Source organism: Rhopilema esculentum, chromosome 10, assembly GCF_057945365.1.
Source record: "Rhopilema esculentum isolate cy_ngs chromosome 10, ASM5794536v1, whole genome shotgun sequence".
Taxonomy (NCBI): Eukaryota; Metazoa; Cnidaria; class Scyphozoa; order Rhizostomeae; family Rhizostomatidae; genus Rhopilema; species Rhopilema esculentum.
The window spans coordinates 12,238,865-12,264,442 of record NC_142824.1 but is presented as its reverse complement, the minus strand read 5'-3'; the positions used below and the strand labels follow the sequence as shown (position 1 = coordinate 12,264,442).

Genomic DNA, 25,578 nt, shown 5'->3' with positions numbered 1-25,578 from the left:
TGCAAAAAAAAATACACAACCTAGTGTGGAAATAATAGAAGTTCTCGAAAGCCCCGGATTTGATGGTAACATCTTTCTTGTTTTGCTCTATTCCTCGGGGGGTGGTGGGGGTTGGGATTGGGGGCTTCCTCGTATCGTTCAAAAGAGTATTTGCTAGCAGTGTAGCTTGTAGTATGTATTGTTATGTTTTAGTATAAGGTTCAAAAAACCATCTTTTTCTTATTGTTGCTTATTTTTCAGTTAACGTTTTGGTTTTGAACTAGCTACAAAGCATTTGCCTCAGCAAAATTTAGCTTAAAAACTTGATTTTTATTGTAAAAACAGCATTTATGCAGTTTATAATATTTATAATAATTTTAAGTAACAATTATATGTTATATATTTTATTTTTTAAAGTATTTTATGTTTTTTGTACATATGACAACAATTTCAATCAATTGAAATTTAGGTTACTGCATATTTAGTGAGTTAAGATATTTTATAGTCAATAGGCATATCCACTGTACTCTCATCAGAGTCATAATTGGTCTTTTCCTGATAAACAATATATGGGTTATTTTGTCCAAGGTCTTCTCTCAAGTCTTCATGAAAAATCGTTAGGTTCGGCATGATTGCCTTCAGGTCCTTCACATCCATTCGCACAAGACGCCATCTTTCCTTTGTATGTTTTTTGTCAAAAAGTTCTGCCTGCTTTGAGAGATTTTCCACCATATCATTGATCAGTTTGTCTGCTTGATGAAACAATTCCTCAACCGGCATTGGCTGCGTAGCAACTTTAGTCCGCCCTATAGAATAGAACCTTGCTCAGAGTAGTTGCTAAAAAGATGACACTCAAGCCTATTTTCAAAGGCTGCACCTTATTCTTGATAAAGTAAGATATATATCTTTCTGAAAAATGAATTTTTAAAAATTCCCTTGCTTCTGCACGACGCTTACCTAGATTAACAGTCGGTGGTAATTCCATACTTTATTAGAAATAAATGTTTTGATCATTTTGCTAAAGAAAAAACCAGCATAAAACCGTGAAGTTTTGGCGAAAAGCACAAATAAAAAACCTGGAATTTGACATAGAATCTATATCAAACCAGTATAAATATCTGATACAACTATGATAGAAATTACTGTTTCTCGGTCTGCCATCATTCAATAAATTTTCACAAGGCTGTGAAAACACCCCCCTGTGACAGCATGCCCCAACCTCCTCTACCCGACCCCAATTGGCGGAGATTTGCATGTTTTCGATGAACCAGACGGTTCTAAGCTGCTACTCCAGGTTTCACGCTAAACGCGATCATCATTAATATTCGTAATAAGATTTTCCATATAAAATGTTGCGTTAGATCAGATCATGAAATGTTATATTAGAAAAGGATTTTCGATAAAAAATCAGCAACTAATTGAACATTTAATATTGAATGACAGAGTGTAATCAATAAATATAACTAAATAATGTGAATGTCTTACCTCTTACATATCTAACTGCATCATAGATCAAACCAAGAACGACTAGAAGAAACAACAAGATTCCACCATACTTTACTAGCATTGACGTAATATCCGCATCTTTCGACAATATCACCGGAATACTTTGTTCCTCACTGACATCTTCAGACTACATTAAAAAAATTACATTACAAAACCAGCGACAAAAACAAAGCTACATAAATTAAAAAAACTACTTTTGATTATTCATAGAATCTTGAGTAACTTAGTAATATATTTTCAGATTTTAAGACATTTCCCAAAGAATTAAACAAACTGTAAGAATTGGAAGAAAGGTGCACAAAAACATAGTCTTTTTGAAGAGAAATTATTTGCGGGGGGAATGTAAAGGGGGGAACATTGTTTATATAAAGAGGGAAACAATAGCTTATTTTCAAAACAACTGAAAATCACCGGGGCTGGTGGGGCAATTGCCCCCTAGTTAGCATGTAAAAATGGTCCTTCATTAAATTTTCATATGGCTGTTATGCTTCAGATAGAAAATGTTCTGCTCTTAGTGAAAACTCACAACAGCTGTGAAATTATTTTAAATAGTGTCATGTTGGAACGATCGCCTTTCACAGCCAGAAAAACTGTTATCAAATATTTTATCTACGAAGCTAACTATATTCTATTTGCTTAGTGAAGGTTTTGCTGCTAGTGTATCCTTGCAAAACTTAGAGTTAATCGATACCTCTCCTTTCTTTGTGAAAATTCAAATTTGAAGCATTTCAATATGTCGAAAATCAACGGTTTAGAAAGATGAAACATAATTATGGGTACGAAACAGATTTCAGTCTGCTTAAAAGTCAGAAATTTAGAAAGAAATGTTTAAGCAACAGAAGAAATGTATCTCTTTGCATTGAAAAGGCCGAAGAAATATTGAAACAGGTAAAAATTCTACCTTAAATGAAACTGTATGTTTTGCAAGTTCTTTGAAGATCTTTGGTGAATTTTCTTTTACGTATCGATTCATACAAGACTTTAATCTTCGCGCCTCGGCAGCAAGAACGACTCCGTACGAGGCATCAACTGAAACCAGTTTGTCAAACATTATGTCAGGATGCTTCAGTTGCTCTTTCATAGTTCCAGCTTCAAATGCCTCGATCATCACTTTTGTCACTGCATTTGACAGCAGGGAACTTTTGACTACCTCCGGATCAGCGGTGTTTCCTAAAATGGTCGAGAAGCATATGTTAGCAATGTTTCAGGAGTTAAGGACAATAAAATAAAAAAACATTGTCGTAGAAACGGTTAAGAGATATATTTATGGATTGAGGGATATAACCACCCTTTGCCTCTGTCGTTCTTGATAGAAAAGCAACTCAGATTTGCTATTCTGATTCAAGGGAAGCATATTTTTCATGCTGCGAGATAGCGCTTATGTTTCTAAATAGGAAATAAAGGTATGGCTCTAAGCGGCCTGATGGCAGAATAAACAAACGCACATTTCTCTTTACAGCATCTATTCCCATTCAATCTGTGTTTATTTTTGCAAAAAGACCTTTTAATAATTCTCAAACTGATCTATATAAGCCTTTCTAATAGATCTCCTTGAATAAAAGGTCTCGCCCATGATGTTTGGAGAAAAAGGCTCGGTGATTTTGGAGCAGAGGGATGTTGCCTTAATCAGTGCCAATTCCTATATTTTCTCATGTTTAATTTCATTTTGTTAAAGCCTAAATTGCGCCAGTACTGCAGTAAACTTTGAAAAGACAAAATAAGACAAACAAGTTCTAGTGTTGATAACAACATAATACCTATCACTTACCAGAAACAGTTTTCTTTCTCAGTTTTGTGATGGATATCATAAGTGTTTCGTTCGATGCCATTACCTAAGGCAAAATGATTGACAAATCAATATCCATGTATTAAAAAATGCATCGGGGACTTTTACTTCAATAAAATGTTTGTTTAACCGTCAGGAAAAAAATATCTGATATGCAGGAAATAATCGTGATTCTATTGAATAATGTTTGCATTCACAAGGCTAGGAAGGACGAGAATCTGAAATATCTAAACAGTAAAAGGTTAACGGGGCCTTTATGGCAGCATACAGGGCATATATCCCTGTATCCTCCTTCGAAGCAATGTTTGTTTGGCCAGAGAGATCTTCATAGGATGCTCAAATGAGTCTAGAACATGCACTGCATTTTGTTCATTATAAGGTTCCATTTAACTGAAATATCATAAAATTTTAGCGTTTGCTAGAGATATCGCTTCTACTCGTTTAAGGTTTGGTTCAGCTTCCCATACGTGAACAAATCTTATGAATGAATAATAAGCATGATAACCCTTAGTATCGTGGCCTATCAAGTAGCCAAATAAGTTTTTGGTACCGCAAAACTTATGATTGCACGAAATACAGGAAACATAGCATACCAAAGCACTTTTCGTCTGACACTCTTCAAAGTATCAACATTGGATATGATGTGGATCGAAAGTCACGTGAGACGAAGAAAGACGCGTTTGAATGGTTATCTTGTAAAGCTTGAAAAGCCAAATTGGGAACTATTCTAAGTGGGATTATCTATTATACTACCTTTCACAATTAAGCACTGTCATAATAAGTTGCAAGTCACACATCATCAGTAAATGAATTAAATAAAATTAATAGGATGCTTGTCAATATTTTTTGTATATTTTATATTATGTAATTTCTTGCCAATATAATATTTCTTAGTAATATTTCTGACTAAACAATAGCCTTGCTCGAGCAACATTGCTTCTCCTAACTGGTATTTTGAACTTTCATAGAACGCTGGAATGATTTTAGAAAACCTTTAGAGAACGCGTTTTGACAAAACAATATTTGAAGTTGCCTAGATAATTTTGTTTGGTAGCTTATGACCCTGCATATGGTAACCAACAGGCCTACGAAAATCCAATTAGGGTGCATAATTAGTGTGCAAATTTACTTAATTGTTCAATAACTGGTATTTTTTTGGCATTCAGTAGGTGATTTGATGATTGGTCCTTTCTATAACCATGACGATTTACTAAATATTTAAAAACAGAAGCACCAGTGGCTTCTGAATCGTTTCTAATTAAATTTTAAAGAATTTTCGTGCTGTTATTGTCAACAGTATTCGTGGTGGCTTTATAAAAACAGTGACACAATATACATCAACGTTTTTGGTATTCATTTTCAAACCAGTTGTCGACCAGGTCATTTAATAAATCATATTCAACAAGAAGGTCAATATAATTTCCAGCAGGTATCTGGTTCCCGAAATCTCCAGAGACATAACAACCAAATATAATAACACAAGCAGAGAGATTAGTTTAACAATTGCCAGATGATCGCATTAAATCTTAAATTCAGAGTTGTAGCTACATTCATTTTTTTTAATAAGAAACAGGTTATAAGAAACCGTAGGCACAATTTTTCGAAAGTTAAGAAACAACCCTACCCAAATTGAAAAAAGCTAAGAAACTTTTATAATTTGCAGTTTTAATTTTCCGAGTTGACACTTGAAACAGTCTTGACATTGAACATCACTGTATATTGCAACACTACATTTGACATGCAGTTTGCATTCATTCTCAGTAAACTGCACACTCAAGAAAATTCCATTTAAAAATTTGTTTTGACTTCAACTTGACATAGAGTACCGAAGTGTGACGTCACCAAAAAGTCTATTTTTAGAATTTCTAAAATTTCGCCACATAATCTGAAAGAACGGCATAAAATATATTTTATTAGGTAAAATTAGTTGGATATGTTCCAAACTGGACGAGATATGGCAAATGAAAGATTTTCTGGCCTGGTTCATAAAGTTATGAACCAAGACCAAATTACAGAGGTTTGATGAGGCAAGAGCTTGTCCTTATGTGGCCATATCTAAGCCAATTCGTGATGCCTTCGACTAAATTTGCATACTTAGAGGTATTTCATGATGCTCTTTTAAGTTCCGGGATCAGAATTCAGAAATTCTAAAAATAGATTTTTATGACGTCATCACTTCGGTAATCTATTGATGAAGTTCACAACAGTTGTCAGATCTCAACAGAGTTAAGGCCGGTTTACACGATCATATTCAGGTCACATTTGCATCACATATTTTATGTGATCACAGAATGTGACAGAAACTTCTTGTGCTCAAATGTTATCAGGTCTCTAGGCTATAATCCTAGGCTAGTATTTATTCAAGGCCGAGCTTAGGGAACCTATGGTTGTGAATGCAGGTAGGATAAGAAAGCAACTAATTGCTGCTGAAAGACTTTGACACTGCTTCTCAAAAGCAGCAACTCGCTTAATTGACTATTATTAGCTAAAACACATCTTCGAGAACAATGAATTTTTTTCAAAAACAGTTTTCGTTAGATGCAAAAATTCAACAGGGCTTAAAACCTAAGCATTGTGTTTCATAGAAAATGATAGCTAGTGCAAAGTTTCAAGTAGCAGTCGTATTACGTGAAATGAATAGCACCGACCTTTTCGCTCTTCGACCCTGCGGATGCACTTGACGATGGCATAGTGATTGTACTTGTAGAGAGCGAGTTGATAATCTGCCCTACGATTAAGCTTGTGATTATGATCCCAGCCAGCGTCCAAACAACCGCAAATAATCTTCCTAAAATTGTCTTGGGAGCAATGTCGCCGTATCTATGAAAAACGATGACAATTTTTAGCTAAGTCCAGTGGCGGCTCCAGCCTGGGATGAGTTTGGGGCAAAAGTTGTGTCAGGGACCACGCTTTTTTAGACCACGCCCTTCTCCCCTGTTTGGAACATTTTCTTCCAGAGGAAACACCTCTTGTCTCCCGAGAAATGTCATTTAAATGTGACGATCTAAATAACGTACATTCCCCCCCCCCAAGTTTTCTTATCAGTTTTGCAAGAATCTCAAGGACCAACTCTACTCCCCCCCCCCGCCGTGGCTCCGCCACTGGCTAAGTCTACCATTATTGTGCGTAGAGTATTTTAACGTCGTATACTTCATTCGTGGCTTGGAGTCCCAGGTCTGTCATATTTCCGCAAAGATAATCTTTATATTATTAATTTTCCCATAAATTACCTCGAATATTCACATAAAAAAGTACACATTTATAGAGGAATCTAAATGTCCAGCTAACAGATCTACTCAAGCCTATTGTCCTATTTTGCCTATCTTTTATTAATCTTGTTTCAAATAGTAATATTATATTCTCATTTGCACTTCATCAAAGGTGAGGAAAAATCTTAGAATTAAAATTTCATGAACCAACCAAAGTATGTCCGAACAGAAATCTTTCTACTCACCCTGCGGTCGTCATGGTGATGAAGGCAAGCCAAATACCACTTCCGGTGCCACGAAAGAAGTCATCTGGGAATTCGTCTGCGTTATCACCTCTTTCCTGATAGGCAAAAACTTCAAAACTTGGGAAAGACAACATAAAAAGGTGAATTTCTAGCTGAGGTTTCAGCAAAAAACTCGAAGATCGCTTACTGGGTAGGGATCCCGCTACCTTGGGTACCAGAGCCGCAAAAATTAACAGCAGAAAATTATCTTTTTTGCTTCCGTCAATTTTTGCGGCTCTGGGTTCAAGGGTAGAATTCCGTCTATCTTTAGTAGAAAAAATTAGGTTTTTCTCAGTATATTGAATGAATTATCCTCCCTATAAACTGGAACTGTAGCTATACCAACCATTTCTGTCTTTGCAATACCGTGTGTGTTGGATGAGTTTTTGAATTTACTACAAAATACACTGATGAATTTTACGAACTTACCAGAAACCAGAAAACAAATCCAGCGACAATCATAAACAGGACCATTATAACCAGCACTGTGTATAGACTAAGCAGCGAATCAACCACTTTTAACGCTCCTTCATTTCCGATTTCTATTTTCGATGGCTTGCGCTTGAAAAAGACCATGCCAGACGAAGGAAGAAATTTGATATAGTCATAAAGAGTGGAACCACTTTCCGCCGCCTCTTCACTCTCTTTGAACACTGGGAGAGTTATGTGCGTGTCACTCAAAGTGGCGTCAAGTAGATAACTTTTCTTTTGCTTCATCGCAGTGTTGTTAAATGCATCGTGCACCCAATCAACGCTGCTCGGTCCCTGCCCGAACGTGCAGTTGCCACAGCACTCTTGAACAGCTTCGTCGACGTATTTCGGAATAATCCCTGCAATTGTTGTGTTGCTTTGAACAATAGGTGCAAGCTTGATCCATGCTGATTTGAAAACCTTCGGGCACCGGCAGGTCTCTAGATACAAATTGTAGAACCCGCTTATAATTGGTGTATAACGTATAGAGTTCTGAAGTGACGAAGTCATCAAAATATATCTTAAATATTTAAATATTTAAATATATCTTTAGTTCTAATATATCTAATATATCTAATATATATATCTAATATATATCAATATATATATCTAAAATATATCTAATATATCTATATATTAAGTTAAATATTTAAATATATCTTTAGAAGTTTTTTTTTTGATCAAAAAGCCTGATAGTATCACGATAAACCTCTAAATGTTCTAACTGTTTTTGAGATTGGCTGCGATATGGCCACATGAGCTATGGATCTTTCCCTATCAATTCCCTGTAATTGTGCTTCCTTTTATTACTTTATGAGCCAAGCCAAAATAGCAATAATATGTTAGTAAACTATGAAATGAACGCAATCTTTCATTGTCCTACCACATCCAATTATGAACATACTTGTCTGATTTCCATATAAGAAGCTATTTTATGGTGCTTTTTATTCTATGTTGTCAAAAGTTTTTATGTGATGCCAAATTTTAGAACTAATGATATCATTGCAATAATTCTAAATGTTTATAAGTCCATGTGTATTTTGTTAGTCACACTCTTATATGCATACGCGAAGATAATACCAAATTTGAAGCAAGCAATGGACTAACAAACGGGTGTGAATTATGATTGCTCACTAACCGAATGACATATGTCAACATATCTACTTAAAAAGCAGAAAAAAATTCAAAACAAAGCTACAAGGCCCCAACCTCCTTTTTTGTGTTCTGATGGCACTCCAATACCTCCTTCTGTGAATGCAGAAATAATCACACCGTAGGTTGTATATGGCACGAGACCTTTTATTTCCAAGCTTCGATTTGGTTCCAGGACATCGATCTGTGAAATCTTCCCCTGGAATACAGGCACATCATTTTGCTCTATAGACCAGTAAGAGATCCGGTGACCCAGTACTTCTCCTCTTGCTGCAGCATGGCTTATATTTCCCCATTTAAGGGAAATTTCATGAAATCCGTAATTGTCGAATATTTGGAAGTCAGGTGCTTCGATAGGAGCTACAAAACAATCGTTCATTTAGAACGAGATTTAGATTTTATACATCCTTTCTTAGCAGAGAATCCTTATCCTCGTAATACTTGTAATCTGTCATTATAGAGAAACGAGATTTGGCAATTGAATTTCATTTCTATCAATTTTTGCCTGTGTGATACCTCTCATAGGCAAAGTAGTATAACTTTCTGATAAAATTTGCGACAGAATTATTTTAATCCACCATGACGAAAGGATCCTCTCTTGGATACAAAAAAAACTAGTGAAGTTTGAGATTTCAAAGCTGGGGAATGATAAATTTATGATTTTTAAGTCATTTGGCAAACCAGCAAGTTTTTACCTCCTTGTTTGCAGGTTCCATTGATCGAGAATGTTACTCCAAGACCTTCTGACGTCACTGCCCCAACCCGGATCTGATACCAACTGTACTCTTTTAAATTCTCAATTTCTGTTTGAAATGTCGAAGAATTGACTTCCTTCATTTTTTCTCCCGGAAGAGCACCATACACTGCCAATGGGTTGATGGATCTCGGACTTCTTCCAGCTTTGCGAAGGGGGACGTCTAGATGCTTGTAGAAAATTCGATATCCTGTGATGACGCCGTTTCTTAAAGATTCTGGTATTGGACTCCAGTAAACAGCGATTTTGTCACTTTTTTCTGGCCATGTCTCTATCGTTTGCGGAGGAGCATCTGGCTCTTTAAATTGAAAATGACAAAACCTTAAATACAATTCTACTTCTTCTCTATTTTAAGGCAACTTTCACACTAATCGGTTTTAAATGTGTTCTGTTTTCAATTCCAAGTTCATACTTATGTTCTCTCTTCCCTTGCATTCAATTAAAACGAAAGGCTTTTACATTGCTCTACAGCATAAAAGCGATGCAGTAAAACCCTCTAAGTGTTTAGGATTCAAAACAAATTTATCTGCCGATTTCTTTTTAATCCATTCGCATTTCTTTTAAAAAGCATTTTCAAATAAGTCAATTTTTAGCGGATCAAAATGAGTGCAAAAAGGGGCATTTGAAGAGTAGAAAAACTCAACCAGTCATTATAATTCATATTTGAGCACACGATCTATACTGTATTAACAAAACTCTCAAAGATATCTTGCCCTGAAGAGACTGCTTTCTAAGGGCCTAATTAGATGGGATTTTTCACCACCGGGCTGAAAAATCTTTACTTCAGTGTCATCTTCTCCTAAATAACAAGAATTGACCGATAACAATAGAGGCAAAGCGATGATGTTGTGTGATAATAAGAATCAATGTTTAGTCCCTGATTTCAAAAGAAGAGGCTCAGATTTCAGGCCTTTGGTGAAAACTCTAATTTAAAACTCACTATCTTCTGCTGTCATGACGTAAATTGGTTGCGAAAAGTTCCCAGATCCTTTCCTATTTACTGCCTGTATGGTTATACTGTAGTTTGTAAACTTGCGCAATCCTGCTATTGATATGCGTGGCTCAGCACCATCTGTTATCAATGTAAAGACTTCACTCTCGTTGCACCCGGCCGGCCTATCCGCGTGGCAGTCAACCACATGATACCGTATTCTGTAACCAGTTATCTAGAAAATCATGTGTGTTTATAATTATGGTTTATAAACACATTAAAGTTAACCAAGTTGCCTAAATATAATTTTCAGAAAATCATGAATTTTAAGAAATTACTAATACCATCAATATGATACATAAATAAGCATTTGTTCACACATTCTCTAAAAATTTTTAAAAGTGTCCAAACAAATTTTCTTCATGCGTTTTTGTCATCGATCGCCTTCTTCTAGACATCTTTTTCTTCTTAAAGTGCCTATGGGCGAAATTTACTTTTCCAATATTTTAAAAGAAATCTATAGAATCCTTCGCACTTGTCCTTATATAAAAAAACAAAATTTCGATAAGTTAAATGGTTCTTTTTAAATTGAGTGTCAAAGTATGCATATTCTGCAGTTGCATTGCGAAATTTTATTTCCCGCTGTGACGTCACAGTGAAGAGTAGAGGCGAAACCATTTAGTCAGGCCTGTTAAGTCAGTTATTAGGTCAAATTGTGCAAATTGTGATACTAGCACGAAACTTGCAATTATGGGCAGCTTGATACGCTGAAAAAGATAGGATATGGACCCCAACTGAAGATTGCCCCCTTGTTCTAATTTCAGACTGGGGTACTTTGCCCTTTATTGACGGTAAAATCGTATATCAGTCTCACTTCGGTAGAATAGCATGAAACTTTGCATAAGGGGCAGTTTGACACGCTTAAAAAGATAGGATATGGACCCCGACTGAAAATTGCCCCCTTGTTCTATTTTTAGAGTCCGAGATATGAAAAGGAACTATATCACATCTTTGTCAGCGTATCAAACTGCCATTATATTGAGAATTTCCGTTCTCCGTTTATGGCCATTGGTAGAAATAGGGGTCTGTATCAGAGTACCCCAGTCTAAAAATAGAATTTAGGGCCAAGGTATGATTTGGTTCTATATCCAATCGTTTTTTGCATGTCAGACTGCCTTTATATTGAGAATTCCAAGTTTCTATGACCTGGCATTCTCCGTTTTTGGCCAGGGGTCTGGACCAGAGTACCCCAGTCTAAAAATAGAATTTAGGGGCATCATATGAATTGGGTTTATTTTACATCTTTTTCGGCTTGTTAAACTACCTTTATATTGTGAATTTCAACTTTCTATGAACTAGGATTCTCTGTTTATGGCCAATTGTACAATTTGGGGCTCTGGACCAGAGTACCCCAGTCTAAAAATAGAATTTAGGGGCAAATTATGAATCGGTTCTATATCACATATTTTTTGTTTAGTTAAACTGTCTTTTTATTGTGAATTTCAACTTTCTTTGGTCTAGCGTTCCCCGTTTATGACCAAAGGTACAATTGGGGGTCTTGACCGGAGTACCCAGTCTAAAAATAGATCTTATGGGAAAGATATGATTTGGGTGTGTATCACATCTTTTTCAGCGTATCAAACTTGGTGTTTTCTAAAATTTTGGTGCTTGTATCACAATTTGCACAATTCTAAAACCTATTCTGTACAACCATAGTTTCCTGATGGCTGGCGACCAGACTCATCACTGTGACGTCACAAACTGGCCTTGGTTTTCGAAAGTACTACCTAATTTCAAATTCTGATTAAACGCACTTTTGCTGGTCAAATTATGGCAATTTTGGTGTCAAACGTATCGTGGCCTTGGTCTATCTACTGATTTCAAAACTAATGAAACGAAGTTTTCAAAATCCTAGGTCTTGGTGATTTACTACAGTCTGACAAGTCTCACTTGGTGATAAACGGCAATCTAGTCTCTCTGTTAAAACTTGTGTAAATACATTATTGTACGTTTAAGCCTCTATTTGGAGGATTTTTACCTTTCCATTAGCTTGTCCATTTATTTCATCCATTGGAACCCAACTAAAACTCAATTCTGTAGATGTTTTGTTACCTTTTGATATATTTTTCGGGATTTCATCAGGCTCTGCAAGAAATAAGGTCCTACAATATCATATCATATCATATCATATCAAATCATATCATATCATATCATATCATATCATATCATATCATATCATATCATATCATATCATATCATATCATATCATATCATATCATATCATATCATATCATATCATATCATATCATATCATATCATATCATATCATATCATATCATATCATATCATATCATATCATATCATATCATATCATATCATATCATATCATATCATATCATATCATATCATATCATATCATATCATATCATATCATATCATATCATATCATATCATATCATATCATATCATATCATATCATATCATATCATATCATATCATATCATATCATATCATATCATATCATATCATATCATATATCATATCATATCATATCATATCGTATCATATTGATATCACAAATGCAATAAAATATGATATAATTAAATATAACATGATGTAATGCAGTAATTCAGGAATGCTCATACCATAGTCGTCAGTCCAGACTGTTATGTTTTCTGAGAAAGGTCCCTCTCCTCGGTAAGTGTAAGCCAAAACCTTGAAAATATAGGGAGTGTAAATTTTCAATCCTGATATTGTAATGTTGAATACAGCATCCTCAGAGCCATTATGATTTGGAACAGTACGGTTAATCCATGGCGCAGATTTGATTGTCGAATCGGAGTAGGTTAGCTTGTAACCAGTAATGATACCATGTCGATAGTCAGCAGGCACTCTCGACCAAAATATTTCTACACTCGTATGATTTACAAAGGTACCATTCAGTTTAGTAGGTGGCTTTGTTGGCCCTAGGAAAAAAGTGTCAATACATTAAAGCTTCTTTTTTACTGCTAGTCGGGAACTAAACTTGATAACCTGCAAAATGACCCCTAGTCAATTATCATTATATTTTTTTGCAAAAATAAACCAAGGACAAACCAAGAATTACATCCTTTTTAATTTGATTATTTTTTCTTCAGCTTTCCCTTTTGAACTTACATTTTTTACAGTCTTATCTTGTAAACACAGGCTAGCCAGTTACAAACTAACTATGTAAAAGAGAGGTTTGTAATTTTGGTTTATTAATTTAATTGAAACTGAAAGTTTTCATAACATTATTGACAGTTGGTGAAAAATTAGTTTTCGTTTGAACTAATGAAGATCAACTATTTACACAAGTTAAATTAATTACAATGACTAGATAAATAAAAACATTTAATTTTGGAAAAATTTCCATGTATCTACAAATTTTGCATGAGCAATTATAACCTTTCCACTCTTTGTTTGACTCCATAAAGCTAAAACTTGTTGCCAGGCTATTTATCGAGCCAGACAAAGTGTTCCAAAAGATGGCACCCCTGAAGGATGATGAATCATTCCCATATGACAATGTGTTGGTGTTCGGTAACTGTAGAAGATTTTTTGTTCTTAGGTTTTGGCTACATCTTTTCTCGGAAGATATTCCACATAAAAGATGGATTTTCCGAATTGTAGAATTCATTTATTTCCTGCATTAACTTTTTCGAATTCTTATTGTGAGTTGTGATTCGCTTCTCCAAGTTAAGATTCTAATAGACAATGTTACCAGATACTCGTGCCTAAGGAACGTTTTTATAAAACTAAATTGGTCTGGGTTCTTTTCAGATTCGCTTTTCCCCTCTGCAGCAGCGTTGCTGTGAGGTTTTATGGTCCAAGTATCCCTGTCCAAAGATCTGCTGCTTATTCTGGTTTTATTTTATTTAACTTGACTCAAATTTACAACAGCCTTTTTTAAGTTGAAGTGTTTTAATCCATTTTACATATACCAATAATAGAATATTATATAGATTAGATGAAGCAAACTTTATACTTTTTAATATAAAATACAATTACCGTATGCATCTGTTCTAATATAGACTGCAGAACTGAAAGTTCCTATGCCATGGTCAGTGACACCAGCAACTTTCACAGCGTAGTAAGTATAGTATGCCAGACCCTTGATTTCAATTCTAGTGTTAGAAGACATGACAGTTTCGGATAGCCATTCCGAATCGGAATCCTTCTTCCTGTATAATATTTTGTATTGGCCAATTATACCATTTCGACCATGTACTGGAATGACATCCCATGTGACGTATATGATAGTCGCACTAAGATACCCACCACCCAATGAAGTTGGCGGCTCTGTAGGCACTGCTCGGCATAAAAAATATTAAATGGTCAAACTTTTAAGACATAATAAATTTATAAATAGAAACATATAACTGATAAATTGCGCATAAAGAATGATCCTTAACGAGTGGTGTGAGATTCTTATATTTTTCATTTTCTTGTCTCGTGTTTTCCTTTGCAGCAAGCTGAGCGCCAGCCAGCATGCATGTTCTTTCCAATTTTCTAACTGGCTTCAGTTCCCCTGAGCAATAAATATTAGTTGCATACTTTTCCAGTGCCAAATTTTCTATGTATAACGGCAGAGCTGCTTTTCATTGAATAGAAATTTGAAACGAATAAGCCTACTTTAACACCCAGAGTGTATCAAACAGGAGATGTAGGGGATGAAGAAAGGGAGGGGAACCCTTAATTTCTCATCAGTTGGTCTAAAACGTTTTCAGCAAAATCGTCCCAAGTAGGTAAAATCGCAAAAGGATGGATAAAATAGGGAAAATATTACTTCATTTGTCGGTAAATTTTTAATTTCAATGACCATTCAACCCAAAAATTAGGGACAGGATCTATTCTTGTCCATAAGGTCAACTTACGTCACTGCTTTAATTATTGGACTTTATATTTCACAGCTACATAAAGTTGCCCACAAAGAACAATAGCTTGAACAATACCTACCGTCTCCGATTGTTCTTTCTGTTACTGTGGCTGAAAATATTCCAACTCCTTTTCCAGTGACACCTGCCACACTCATGTCATACTCTATGTATTTAGCAAGCCCCGTGAGCAATACAAACTTGTCTGTTGTGTTAGTTGTCTGCAGACTGTCAAGTTTGTCCTTTCGCTGATACTGCACAACATATAATACGATAATGCCGTTACGTAGATCAGAGTCAATGTCTGTCCATTGAACCTTGATTGAGGAGGACGACATAGCTGTTGCAATTACATTTTTTGGAGGCCCACCTGGTTCTATGATGAAACATATCAACTGTTAAATAGAAGCAAAAGTTGAATATCAAGACTTATTGAAGAAAGAATCCATTTAAAGTATTGCCCATTTCCAGATATTTACAAAGATACTAGATAGTCCCAAAGTCAGCCAAAGTAGTTCTAATCATGCCAAAATATATTATATTGATATACAGTGTACTTTCGATAATGCGGAACCCCAAATATGTGATAATTCTGCTAAATGGGGTAACATGTCAATCCTGTCTTGAACTTACTTAACAAATTTCATATGGGACTTTCGCTTTTTGGAACCAATTTTACGTTTTCTCTCAGATTAAAGCTTCATTTAGGACTTTTGGTGGTTGTACCACCGTTCAAAAATGAATACTAGATTGTAAATATTTCGAGCGAAATTCAAATGTTGTGAACACTAAGCTGTTGTTATGTCGTTACACATTTCTATTACATCCTTTTTTTTTTGCCCTATCCGCGAAACTAAGTTAAGTGAAAAATGTGTTTTATACGGATCTGAGTAAAATGAATTTCGCAGATTTAAGAAGCATATCCGCAAAAATTAGTTTCCTTAAAGGTTGTTTAAAATGTGTGTACATTGTGCGTCTTCCTATGTTTCACTTTCAGGAGATTCGCTCAACTGTGACATTCACTAATTGAAACAGATTTGTATGTACCCTATAGCTTTCTATTGATCAAATTATCCTGTACGTAACATTTAGATAAATTCTATGGTGCTCCTTCAAATTACTTACTTCCAAACAGCAAATTTAAAAAACTCATTTTTATGACGTCATTACTGTACCACTAGAATTTGAAATGTCTTCTATGAAGTATAAAACGACGAAAGACTGGCATACTGAATAAAAAAGAAAGCTTACTGTCTTCATCTGTCCTGACTTCGATGATCTCACTTTTTGCACCTTCTCCAATCGACGTTTCGGCCGATACTCTAACATCATACAATGTCCAATAGGCCAAGCCGGTTTTTTCATAGAATTTATCTGTGATCGAGACCGGGCTTTGCCAACTCCCGGAAGATTTCCTAATCTGGAATTTGTAGCCGGTGATGATTCCGTTGCGATGATCTTGAGGGACTTCACCCCATTGAACTTTTAAGCTTGTTGAGCTGGTGTTGTATCCTATGATATTGTCCGGAGCAGAGCTTGGAACTAAAAAAGGGTTTATAAGTGAACAAACGAATATTAAATGAAATAATGATAACAACATAGAATGCAGATTTATGTACATGTAAATCTTAGCAACTGGAAAGTGATCGCTTCTCACAATCTGAACTCGCAATGACCAGTATGGAAAGTAGGCTAGAGCTATACATGAAAACTCTGTTAAAGAAACATGCATAGAATATTTCAAGTTTTCAGTTTCAAATTTCCAATTTCCAGTTTCAAGTTTCCAATTTCCAGTTTCCAGTTTCCAATTTCCATTTTCCAGTTTCCGGTTTCCAGTTTCCAGTTTCTTGTTTCCAATTTACAGTTTCCAGTCTCTTGTTTCCAATTTCCAGTTTCCAATTTCTAGTTTCAGGTTCAAGGTTCAAGGTTCAAGGTTCAAGGTTCAAGGCTCAAGGTTCTGTTCTGTTCTGTTCTGATCTGTTCAGATCTGTTCTGATCTGCTTTTTGCCATTTTATGCAGCATTTATTGAAAATGCTTAAGCATACTGAATTTTTGTCTAGAAATGCGAAGCTGCATTGTTGACTTGAAGAGACAGCAAAATCAATAAATAAAAATTTGAACAATTTTTTGACGGTACAGAACTTGAAATACAAATTTGTTTAATTTTCGTGAAACTTACCATCTTCAGCCGTTCTTCTCTCAACTGCTGGACTATATAAACCAGCACCTTTGGAAGTTTTAGCGGCAACGCTAAATTCGTAAAGTGTATATTTCTTTAATGAATTGATTGTTCTGTATCGAGAGGTGCCTGTATCAAACAGCCAAGTGGAGGTCCCATTTATCTTGAACTTAACTGTGTAGCCAGTTATAATTCCGTTTCTTTTTGCATCGGAAGAGAGAGGCATCCAGGACAATTGAATGGCAGTTGACGATGCTGTTGTAGCTGAAAGACTAGGTGGGTAGTCTCCAGGTACTAGAAAATGTAACAGAAACATTAGAAAAATCTTCTCTTATCTTACATTCTACTGATCACTTAGGTATAGACCATATTAACATATTCAACTTACGGCCATGTTTCGGAAATAACTTGATTGGGTACCAAAGCCTAAACAATTGGGAAATTTGAAGAGGTAAAGTGTTTTTCTCATCAATATTCTTCTCCTGATTTCTCGGGCGTTGGCACCCAGGATACTATTTTACTGATCAACTCTTTGCCCAGGGTATGAAATTATACTTAAAGGCATTGAGTCATGATAAAATGTATTGGGTATACCCTAAGTTCTAAAATCCGCTGAGTCATGGTTTTCACGACTGCGATGCTATTGGTTGATCTGGAACTGGTCACATGAACTCACCTCGTACTGATTGACAAAACAATTTCCATCAAAAGCAAGTTGTTAACAACGGATGCAAATATCACATGAGACAGCAGCGATCACGCCGAAACCAAATGACCCCCTATAAAGAAGGCCTATTTACCATGACTCAATGCCTTTAACGAAAATATACTGCTTTTTTGAGCTCAGGTTTGGATTTACCACAATTTTTTCAGACCTGTTAAATTGTTCTTATTATTTGTGCCTGTATTGCAGATTTTATGACCATAAAAGTTTAAAAACGTATAAAAGATTGGACCGCAAAAGTCATTCTGGGTTATCCTCAGTCGTTATGCAGGGCCAAATCCCTCAAAACATTTTAACTCATTCAAAATGAGCTTTTTAATATCAAACTGAATAAACTTTCGATGTTTTAAACGAGTTGTATAGAAAATAAGGGAAACTACGGCATGCAATGTTGGAAAGTTTACGAATTTAACATTCTTCTTTCTAATATCAAAGTCCAAAGATAAAGAACTTCATTTTTTGGCATAATGCATCTTTTGAAAAGCCCGAAAAGCCAAGCTGCAAAATTAAAGAACCAGTTGTGAAAGATAAACTCTGGTTAAAAAGTTAGGTAAAATTCCGAAATAAATTATTTGCATTCTTAGCAAAACAGTTTGTTTAGCACAACAGTCTTTAATGTCTTACCACGATTGTTATTTTATTGCCATAGTTGTTTATTCCGAAAAGTTGATCTTATCCTTAGTTTTACCTTTTTTGATCATCGATGATTGTATTATCCCGAAAATTTGATATAGCTTTTCACGGCGAACTTATGAAAAAGCCAATCTAGCTGCAGTCCTGCGCTGTAGAAGATTTGATGTTAATTCAAAATATAAGGAGGCTTTCTGATAAGCACTTACCGTCTTCATCTGTGCGTGCAGTTCTCTCTGCGGATATGATGTTGTGTTCAATTGTCGATTTTATGAAACCGTAAAAATGAGCATAGAAGGTATATTCAGTATACGGTTGAAAACCAGTAACAGTTTTCTTGATGGGTAGTGTTCCACTTATTGTTAATTTAACCTTTGAAGACGGATCAGACTTTTTGTAGTAAAGAATTTCATAGGAACTTGACGCGCTCCATTGATCACCATTTGGAACAATCGGTGCAATAAGAAGCTGTGCTGATAATGCTGTTGAATTCTCCACAGATAGAATCGGACTTGGAATGTACAGAAGTGTGTCAACTTGCAAAAAAATAGAGCAGCATAAACAATAAAATGCATTTAAAGGCAAATATCTAATAAATTCAATCTTACTTGCATAATTTATAGAATTCTAAGCATATAAAAATTATTGAAGCCACTTGCGGTCAACTCTACCCTATCAGGCATCAGAATTTACTGTTAATGTAGATCAGTTTCCCAAATATGGTGTGGTTTGTGTCAATGTCTATTTCATTTGTAAGGCTAATTATTTTCTGGTCATCACTAAATTGCATAATAACATCACACTAGTCATCACATAGGTTAGATTGCTACATGACGTCACATTTCATTTTGCAGACTGCAGGCTTTCAATAAAGATAAAATTTATAGTTTCTGAATCGTTTTAATCGGTTACGAAAATTTTCAAGATACCCTCTGAAGCATGGCTGAGAATTTCAGCCTCACTGTGAGTGATGATGGATTAAGTCATATGGCAATCTAGCCTTCGATTCAGTGTCCCATATATTTCTTAAATATACTAGCTTGTGTGCTGTACAATGTAATAAAATAAAACTAGGAATTAAAGTAGAATTTTATTAGAAAAGGAAATTTTGTCATACGACATTTCGAGCATAGCCCGTTGTCAAGTGAAGATAAAAATCGATAATAGAACTAACATTGTCCCCTAAATTTCTGCCTATTTTACAAAAGTGCTTTTTTAAATTTTGTCCCGATTAAAAAATGTCCGGAAAATTTCTCTGACGCTGACGCATTAGTTAACTAATAAGAATTTTGCAACCTAGTAAATAAACGCATAAATTTATCTATGAAATTTGAAAATCAAGATTAATCTTACTTGCCAAAAGATTGGACAAAGAGCCAGTCCAATCACTTTGAAAACTTCCTGAACCCAATCTCCGTTCCACTCTTAAATAATCCTGATTACTGCCTTCAACATGGAGAATATCAAGCGGGTAGTACGCGTTTTTCACGTATTCACCAATTGAATGTGTGGCGTAACCTGTACTCCTGGGAAAAAATGGATTAATGCAACGAGTTATAACCAGCAAAAAGTATTGGGAAAACGAATAAAATCCTACAGAAAGTGAGCTTTTCCCCTTTTCATAGTTAAATGGCATGAGCAGTTATTAATGAATTCAGTCCTGCAAAATCGGAGGTGTCTCAATCAACACCGGAGCGGAAACTTTTCATACTTAGTGCCGCCATACCAAAAGGGTGCAGAAAATACTTTTTTACCAAAGGTGGTTTAGAAAACAGGAAACCCATCTCCCTCGTTCATAACAACTTCACAGTTTGGATTTGCCTTTGCAGTATGCAAACTTTGCATTGGAAATTTAAGGTAAGCAGGAAGTTCTAAACTACGAAAATAAAGATATTTTGTGCTTAACGAATAACGATGCCTCTATACTTAGAGAAATTTCTAAAATATATATATCAGCAAAATACTAGGCATGATGAATAAATGAGTATGAAAATTAGTCAATATGGATGAATCTAACAACGTACGTTTCTGAGAATATTCTCTGAACATTGTTATAGGCCTTCGTTATGTTGATAACACAGAATGAATTACACTTCGTTTTCATCTCATAACTCCCATTCTGAGCCACTTTAAAATATCCAGTGTGCCAAATTCCAGTGTTATCAGGATGGTTGTGATTTTGTGTGTCATATATAGAAGGGCGACAGTAAACTCTCGTTGGGCTATTCGGATACTTCGTTGGATTGGCATCTGCAAAACCTTGTAATGTTTTCACGCTAGGGTAAGTGATTGAATGAAAAAATTCTGCCAACAAGCCGTTGAACTTGTAAAATTCTACAAAGCAGAAAAATGAATAGTTATAGAACCTTGAAAGCATTCTAGAGAATGCAAAATGACGTTGCCGTGTTACCCTGCAGAATGTGTGTAGGAATTCTTCAGTGAGAAGGGTCAAGGTTTTAGCTAGAGATAATAGAGGGGGGATTGTTTCAGCACTGTTGGATCCTCATGAAATAAGCCCTGCCTTGATTCTAACAGACTTGCAATTTCGTCTCCACAAAAGGAATGCGAGTTTCTACATTCATGGTCTGATTTTTAATGCGATCGATTAATACTGGATGCAATACAAGAACGATCATAGGTTGTGGACGTCGAGATTTTTAGATTTAAGGGAGGCCTAAAATACAGATTTTCAAAAATTATGTTAGTCTCATCTCAATAAAAATTTGCTCAGAATATTTATTTTTTTGGCTTTATAACATCGCATAATCTATCTTTAGCTATCAATTTTTTATTTAATTCAGTCTATATTTATTTTATTAATCGATTAAGACATGTACATAACCAAATAATAGACTAGATAACTATGTCAGCTTTGAGTCAAATCACATCTTTCATTTAAAGTTTAATTGTTATAGCCTAAAAATAACAGCTAATTTTCAATGAGTTCTTAAATCCTTTTGCAAAGTTTTCAAATTCCGTTTTGATTTCCTTGGATAAGATCCTTTATAACCTTTAATACTAAAATGTTGGTGAAATACTTTCAAGATACAGGCAATCATTTCGTAAATTTTAGCGTCACTTTTTTAGAATGCTTTAAAACGATCGTGTAAAAAACGTAATTTCCTTAGATAATAACCATAGAATACTATAATGGCATTTTTATTCTTTGATGGCAAAGGTATGTACAAACCCATTGATCTTCGAAGATACCGTGTATCCAGTGGCTTGACCTCAGTTCCGTTTGGTAGCAAGACGCCAAGCTTCATGAAATATGGACCACTTGATCCATCATAGTATTTGACATCAATTTTGTATCTGAATCCTTTTATCAGTGAAAGTTCATTGGAAAGTGTCCTGTTGACAAAACAAAAATTTCAAATCAAAAAGTAAAGACTTTTGTTAAGCAGATAACATCAAGATGTAGGGGGACGGATGTAGCAACACGGATTTCCGTTTTCGTCCAATCAGATGCTTTGTTTGTTAAATTTGTTAGCCAATCAGATCCGGCCAATCTTGCTTGGTTTGATTACATTTGTCTCGTAAACACTCTTAGCTGTGGAGGGAAACCACTACTGGAATTTTGGGCCACCACGAAAACATACATTAAATAAAATCAGCGAAAAATAGAAATCTACAATGTTGATTTACAAAAGAACTACCACTGCTTTTGAGTGAACTCAACGTAATATAGCTAAAATCTTAGATTCAACTTCTCCTTTCTATCTGGTAGGGGAGGGGGGGGATGGGGCTAGGCCCATTCTATCCAGTTCTATCTTGTGGCTATTAAGAACTTGTAGTCCTAATTTGACGCCAAATTTTTTTCTGTTGGCAATTTTGGATGACAGTTATATGTGTGCACGTTCTAAAAATGCTACTATGGGGAATTTTCGAATCTCCAAATCTACATCAGAATTTTGGATGTGAGGGATATCACAATAACCTGTGTAACAAAGGTTGGCAGCATTCGTGTTCCAAGACTTTTGTAATTCTGAGCCTTTTGTAAGCTGGCATGGCAGGCAGAAACTCGAAGCCGACAGGTCATACTCCACCCATATACATTCTTACGCCACCACATACGCCAATCGCCACTGACTTACTTACTTCGCGATTTGAAATGAATATATTGCTGGAAGAGAGCAACGACATAGCTACATTTCAAAACACCTCAATCGTCCACCTAAAAGAATCTTCAATCTAATTTTCTTCTCCTCCTTTTTGAAATACTTTGCTGAGCTCCTCCAATACAATGGCATTACTATATTCCATTCATATATGCATATAACCCTTCTTTTTCCGCTCATTTCTTCTCTTCCTCAACAACTCTATCTTATCTATTGCTCTCACCCTCCATTCATTCGTTACTAAAGGTCCTAATTGTCATGACTCGGTAGTCTGTAAGAACACCATACCTGAAGGTCCATCCTATAGTTGAAGACATGGTATCTGTATGTTTGGTGGTTTCGACGATTCCAGGCTGCAGTTCAAAATCTACTTCGCATTCCCTCTTGCAGGCAAGAATCAGACGATGTGCACCAGTCAGAGGAGACACAAAGTAGGCCCTAAGCCGATAGTGCTGATATGGGTTAATTGTCGCGGCTCCCCATTCAAATTTATCCATATGCACTATGCCAGTAGGACAGTCAGGATAGCCGTATATACTGTTGAAATTATTTATAGGTGTCCCTGATGACTTTATCCAAGTATTGAGGAGAAGACCAGGCTCTGGCTTGTAGAATACTGTAAAAGAAAAATCATTACTGATCTATTGGAACTATTTGATGCTCCTAGCCTATCATCTAATTAATCTTTTTAGAGAATGAAAATATCAATGGATTGATCATCTTAATAAATTGAACTTTGAAGTCAAGTCATAGTTGAATGTAGAATAGCAAAGTACCAGTACAAGTTTAAAAATACCTGTCGGAAGAGACAGGACATTTCCCAATAAGCCAATGTAAACAAATACGAGTGATACTGAGAATGGTCCCATCTTTTTGATTTTTTGGTAACCTTTAATGTTCTGAAAAAGAAAAACAACGGTCATAACTTGTCAACTGAAAATGAAGATAATTTTCATAGCAGTAAGTCGGACGACTAACAAGTGACGATTTATACACAACAGACTCCCATATAAACAAATTGGTATTGGAAATAACTAAGTTGTTTTAGACTTTACTGTGCCATCCGGAAGACTACAAGTGTTACGACAAAATTTCTTTCTCGCGGTAAAACCCTCTCTTCGTATAAAAAAATAGCTGTGATGCAAGAACGTTATTTGATTCTCTGGATCTAGAGAGGCTTGCAAAGAGGATAGTCAGTTTCAATGTGGATGGAACATAATATCAAAATGGATTGAAGGAGTAGAGATAGAAGAGAGGATGTTTTGTAGGTAATTTAAGCTTGTGTTTCAGTTTTCAATATGTTTGAGGGATGCCATAATTAGATATGAAGAGGGTCTGTTTGGTAATTTTACTCAAGCAAACAGCTTGATTATGTACGTCATCGGAGTCAAGACCTGTAACGAAGAAACCCCATTGAAATTAGACAAGCGCCAACGAAGCATCTTTTGAGCTAGCGTTAAGAACAATATGAGAAAAAAACAGTCATGAGTGTCATCCCAGACATGATCAAAACAAATATATCTTTTAAATACAAATGATGAAAAGTACGTTAGTTTGCTATGTTTTTCTGATACTTAGTGTGGGACTCAAGTTAAATCTTTTCTAACAAGCATATGCATTGGTAAATAGCTTATACCTTAAAGGGGATCGACAGATATAAAAGTGACTTGAGCCATCTTTCAATCAATATTAGCCAATCAATGAGCGTGTGAGTGCAGTCATACTCACTGATTGGTCAATTTTTTATTGAAAGATGGCTAAAGCCCCTTCGGTATCTGTCGACTGCCTTTCACGTGAAGATATGGATCAAAATGTGTAGCATGAATTGTTTACAAAGGCGCTGTGCGGAATCCGGGATGCAAAATGAGATTCCTCAGTAAAGACGTATCGGATTCAGTGTTCAAGCGTTCACACGACCCCAAAGATGATCCGTTCCGGTCCTACATCACATTTCAATGCAGTGCAATTTCGGTCCGAACGGATTCAGCCGTTGTCTGGTCAACAGAATGCTTATCTTGTTTCAAACGTCTTCTGATACGCAATGTATCCGGTTTTTTTAAACCGGGTTCGATACCATTCAGTCACGCTAAAGATAAGATACACTATCTGGTCAAACAAAGGCTAGTCAGAAGCGTCCCTTTAGCTTACTTTTACAGCGTAAAATCATTTACATAGTTAATCCAAGTTGAAATGTTAATCCAATAATCCATGTTTAACAAGGATAGCCTAAATCAGAGACAAAAACGATTCTTTATTTCCATGCTAATAACAAAAACTCAATTACGGAGTAGCTCTTCTTTCCAGGGTTTCAGTGAATCCAGCGATCGCTGGGTTCACTCTATTTGTGAACCAGCGATCGGCGACCTCAACCCTCCAGCATACTTTTCCAAATGTTTTTATTTTCTAATGTTAAAGTGCACGAATTGATGAAAGCATTGAAAATAGAGTCTGCGGGAAAACTGAAAGCAACCAACAAGATAATTTTTGAAAATTATTTGTAAAAGATTTTGTTCAACTTTTAAAACAAAGATAGTAAAGAATTTGAAAAGAAAAATGAATTTATTTAACAGTTTTAGCTTTAGTAATCAGATGCGGTCGTCGTGCTGCTGTGATAAGAAGAGATAAAGTGTCTTGTCAATTATCGCAGCCGTGTTCTTTAAGCGCAGAATCCTCTAATCGTCATTATTGACAAAAGACTTGAACAAACCAATGTACACGAGCAAGACAACTTGCCAAGAACACATTTCAAGGAAGAATGGATCGCCTAGATGAGGCCTTAAATATGAGGAATATGAGGACACTTGGTTTACATAAAAGTCTCTTAGATAAATTCAAATGATCATTAAAATCTAAGATCTTTTTAGTTTTAAATATGCCGAAAACAATAAAGTTTGCAATGTGCAGTAAAGAACGTGTGTTTGTCACAAGATTTGATAACGAATTTATAGTGTCTCTA

The 25,578-nt window shown here is 35.6% G+C and overlaps 1 protein-coding gene across 1 annotated transcript in view; it reads right to left on the bottom strand.

Annotated features, from left to right (window-relative positions):
- Positions 1–238: 238 nt before the first annotated feature.
- The window catches only part of LOC135687156 (uncharacterized), a 25,459-nt gene continuing 119 nt past the window's right edge, over positions 239–25,578 (bottom strand). Inside the window, exons 2-23 of the mRNA XM_089110462.1 lie at positions 23,419–23,521; positions 22,911–23,238; positions 21,692–21,855; positions 20,526–20,835; positions 19,855–20,027; positions 18,711–19,037; positions 17,148–17,441; positions 16,219–16,509; positions 15,050–15,343; positions 14,102–14,401; positions 12,718–13,038; positions 12,111–12,217; positions 10,082–10,307; positions 9,083–9,439; positions 8,445–8,747; positions 7,194–7,675; positions 6,726–6,820; positions 5,920–6,091; positions 3,254–3,317; positions 2,387–2,655; positions 1,465–1,612; positions 239–785 (exon numbers count right to left, since the gene is read on the bottom strand). Of these exons, the coding sequence (XP_088966588.1) occupies positions 469–785; positions 1,465–1,612; positions 2,387–2,655; positions 3,254–3,317; positions 5,920–6,091; positions 6,726–6,820; positions 7,194–7,675; positions 8,445–8,747; positions 9,083–9,439; positions 10,082–10,307; positions 12,111–12,217; positions 12,718–13,038; positions 14,102–14,401; positions 15,050–15,343; positions 16,219–16,509; positions 17,148–17,441; positions 18,711–19,037; positions 19,855–20,027; positions 20,526–20,835; positions 21,692–21,855; positions 22,911–23,238; positions 23,419–23,491 (5,415 nt within the window). The 5' untranslated portion in view covers positions 23,492–23,521 and the 3' untranslated portion in view covers positions 239–468. The remainder of the gene's footprint in view (positions 786–1,464; positions 1,613–2,386; positions 2,656–3,253; positions 3,318–5,919; positions 6,092–6,725; positions 6,821–7,193; positions 7,676–8,444; positions 8,748–9,082; positions 9,440–10,081; positions 10,308–12,110; positions 12,218–12,717; positions 13,039–14,101; positions 14,402–15,049; positions 15,344–16,218; positions 16,510–17,147; positions 17,442–18,710; positions 19,038–19,854; positions 20,028–20,525; positions 20,836–21,691; positions 21,856–22,910; positions 23,239–23,418; positions 23,522–25,578) is intronic.